The sequence below is a fragment of the Vanessa cardui genome, chromosome 19 (assembly GCF_905220365.1).
Source record: "Vanessa cardui chromosome 19, ilVanCard2.1, whole genome shotgun sequence".
In the NCBI taxonomy this organism is placed as follows: Eukaryota; Metazoa; Arthropoda; class Insecta; order Lepidoptera; family Nymphalidae; genus Vanessa; species Vanessa cardui.
The window spans coordinates 2,392,968-2,396,960 of record NC_061141.1 but is presented as its reverse complement, the minus strand read 5'-3'; the positions used below and the strand labels follow the sequence as shown (position 1 = coordinate 2,396,960).

At 31.9% G+C, this 3,993-nt stretch overlaps 1 protein-coding gene across 1 annotated transcript; it reads left to right on the top strand.

The window, feature by feature from the left end:
* The first annotated feature begins 908 nt into the window (after window positions 1-908).
* LOC124538095 lies at window positions 909-2,797 on the top strand. The gene is made up of 3 exons (XM_047115100.1): window positions 909-1,922; window positions 2,118-2,220; window positions 2,733-2,797. The coding sequence occupies exons 1-3, from the start codon at window positions 909-911 to the stop codon at window positions 2,795-2,797; spliced, it is 1,182 nt and encodes a 393-aa protein (XP_046971056.1).
* The last annotated feature ends 1,196 nt before the right edge of the window (window positions 2,798-3,993 follow it).

Below are 3,993 nucleotides of genomic sequence, written 5' to 3'. Positions count from 1 at the left end.
TGCCATAGTGTGTGCACAATTTAAAATAATCGGTTAGTTCGACGCCAGCAGCTGACCCGGAAGCGCGCTTCTTGTATTTCGAACCTAATTTACGTGAGTACTACATTTTTTTAAATAGCGTTTAATTTGTGAATTTTACGATCTGTGACTTTTTTGTTTATGTAGGAATATTAAAAGGGGTATTTAAAATATATAAACGTTTTAGATTTTGAGTATTTGTTCTGAAATTCATGAGAAAATTAGATTTTAAAATACCGCGGCATTAGGTTTCCAATAATTCAGTAGGTTCCTAATTGCCGATGTACACCACGGGATTAGGAAATCGAAGAGGGTTACGTTTTTTTAAATTTTGAGTTCACTATTGTGATTAAGAAATTAATATTTTAGTAGTAATCTCTTAAATAACCAATAGTTGTAAAAATGTATTTCCGATGTACACTTTGACGTTACATTTGTTAGATATAATAACCTAAATAATACCTTTTTAGGTACTTTATTGTTTTCTTGGTTCGAAAAGCAACATTGATATTATTAGATTATTGGTGTGTTCTGATTGAATTTTATTTATGCTTTATATTTTTAATGTAATATATATCGATAGCATTTAACTAAGTATTGGTATATTGACAAATATTTTATTTTATATCACTCGGAATTAAAAAACTTGTTTGAGAGTATTAAAACACAAATCCGATGTATTTAGAACGGAATAAGGTTATATGAACACTTAATTCCGTGGTATCGATACCAGAAAAATACAGTGTGTTCCTTATCTAACTTTTCTCGTTTATAAAGCACTAAACCATCCATACATCTAGGGACCCTTTAGATTAATTTTGATAAATCATTCTTTTCAGATTTACTTACGTAATTTTAATATTTAATCTTAATTGTTTTGTTATAGAATAATGAACCCAAGAAAAAAATACACAAAAAAAGATCTTCAAAATGCTATCACGGAAATCAATAATGGCAGCAGCGTCTATAAAGTTTCTCGAGATTATAATATTCCAGAGACGACATTGCGCGATAAACGTGATAAAAAATATTGCGGTGACATTCCCGGTAGAAAAACAATACTTTCAAAAGCGGAAGAAACAAAAATTGTTGACTGGATTCATTATCTAGGAAAACAAGGTTTTCCAGTTACCAAAGAACAATTAAAACAAGGAGTAGCCAAGTTGGTCGAAAATTTAAAAAGACCGAACACTTTTAAAGATGGTATCCCAGGTAAACATTGGTTTACCGGTTTCTTATCAAGACATCCGACTGTTGCAAAAAGAGTAGCACAAGCATTACCTACTCATCGTAATAAAGTAACTGAACAAGATGTGCGCAATTGGTTTGATAGAGTCAATAACTATTTTGAGACCAATAATTTATTAAGTGTACTTAACGATGAGTCAAGAGTTTTTAACTGCGACGAAACTGCTTTTTATCTGTGTCCCAAAGAAAAAGACGTATTAGTCAAAAAAGGGAGCAAGAGAGTGTATAATCGAGTTGCTAACGACGAAAAAGAATGTTTGACCGTCTTAGTAAATGTTTCTGCCAGTGGCAAAATCGCTCCACCTATGGTGCTGTATCCATACAAACGCCTGCCAAAAAACTTATCCCTAACAGTCCCACCTACATGGGGTATAGGATGCACGGAATCAGGGTGGATGAACATGGAGGCTTTCTATGAATATGTGGCAAATGTTTTTTATAAATGGTTACTTGAAAACAAAATAACAATGCCTGTTGTTCTCTTTATGGATGGGCACACCTCGCACATTTCCTTGCCATTGAGTCTTTTTTGTAAAGAAAAGGGAATTATACTTGTTGCAATACTACCGAACTCGACGCATATCCTTCAACCACTAGACGTTGGAGTTTTTCGACCTGTTAAGGGTACGTGGAAGGAAATTGTTCATGAATTCAGGGTAAATAACAATTACGCCAAATTAAAACGCACAGATTTCGCAAAAGAAGTACAAAAATGTTTCGATAAAAGTCTTAAAGTAGAAACAATAAAAAATAGCTTTAAAAGCGCTGGAATTTTTCCGTTTAATGTCAATAATATTGATTTTTCTAAAGTTATGCCGCAAGAAACAGATACCGCTGTAATTATTGCACAGGAACCATCTACAAAACAATCTAATAATTTTATTAAGGAGTTTGAGAAACGGCTGGACCCGGAAATACTTGAGTACTTTGTTAGTTCAGGAAGTGTGTGGAAAGGTGAGGAAAAATATAGATGTTTATTTGAATTTTGGAAGAAAATTCAAGACGAAGAATCGAATCTCTCTACTATTTTCAATGACACAACAATTTTGAATAATATACAAGATTGTGATGTGTCAGATGTTGTTTTGAATATGGAAATAGCTTCGAATGGCAGTGTCATACTTCCCTTGAGCCCTAATCCTGAATCTATCATGAGCATTGGTATTAATCAACGAGGTAATAATCGACCATTGACGCCACAAGATGAAAATTCTAGACGCAGTTCATTTGATTCTGGAAGTGTTTTGCAAAAGAAAAGCTCACTTGAGCATGTAGATGATTATTTATTACAACCTTGTTGTTCCAAGACTCTTAATATATCCAGAGCAAATTCACGACGATCAAGCAGTGACCAAGCGTTAGATATTTTTGATCATGTTAATACAGAACGGTCTGAACAGATAAAAGATATTGTAGTACTGAAAGAAACTTCTTCTGACAAAATAACTAATGAAGTTGTATTGCAGGCTTGTCGTTCCAATTCACAAAAATTTCCATCATCCAGGGCAAGCTCACGGCAGTCGAGCAGTGATCGAGCACTGGATATTTTCAATTCTGTTGACCCTAAGTTTTCGACTGATAAGCTAGAAGTTGATAACTCTACTTCCGATAAGAAACTTAACTTCCCAACTCCTTTTAAAACTGCTTTTTACTTTCCAAAGTCTCCAAAGAAAACATCAACTAAACAAACTAAAAAACTCACCCCAACAGTTGCAGTTGCAAACGAATTTATAGAATATCAACGTAGAGTTGAAATAGAAAAGAGAGAAAAAAATGAAAGAGTACTCAAAAGACGTGCAGAGAGATTAAAGAAACAAGAAGAAAAGAAATTAGAAAAACTCAAAATGCAGAATAAAAACAAACAAAAAATAAGTCACAAAAAAAATAGAATTACATTAGAAAAATCAAACGTTCTTGAAAAAATTAAAGAAGATCAAGAAAACGAGGCAAATATAGAAGGTGACAGGATACAAATACCATATCTTTCAAATAACCCCACTTACATGTTGAACTCTGCATCCTCTGACGACAATGAAGATGTGACCTTGACTATCAAAAGGGAAAAAGTTCTTGGTATTAAAAAAACCTATACCGACTTGTTCGGTGAATCTTCATCGGAGAATTCAACATAGCTCATTTTTATTAATTTTTTTGGAGAAAGTTCTTATTTGGATAATCAGTGTGCTTTTTTATACTTCTCATCATTCTCTGGTACTATATCATACCTCCGGTGTAGAAACGCATATTAAAAAGTTAAAAATATTATTTTATGCTTGAAGTCGGTACCAGCCATACCAAACTTAATCTGATAAACAAAAATAACTGATTATATATATCATACTAAAACGTAACTTTTTAGTATGAGTTTCAAAACCGGCTTTATTGTAAAAGTCTATTATTGTTTGCTTATTGTCGAAATTATTATTTTTAATTAGAAATAATGGGCCTTATTACTTAACAACTAGTTTGTAACCTAGTTTTTGATCTCATTAATAATAAGGAAAAGTTAGATGTTATTTTTGATATGATTATTAAAAATTATTACTTTTTATTATAGGATTATAGAACAAAAAAAAATGTTGTGCTGAAGTTGATTATATTTTTAATTTTATACCTACGAGATTGGTATTTAGCCATAAGTATTATTAATGTTTATGTTTGAATTATTAATATCTAGATATTAATCATGTACCAACAATAAGACTGATTTCAAAATAAAAGACTTGA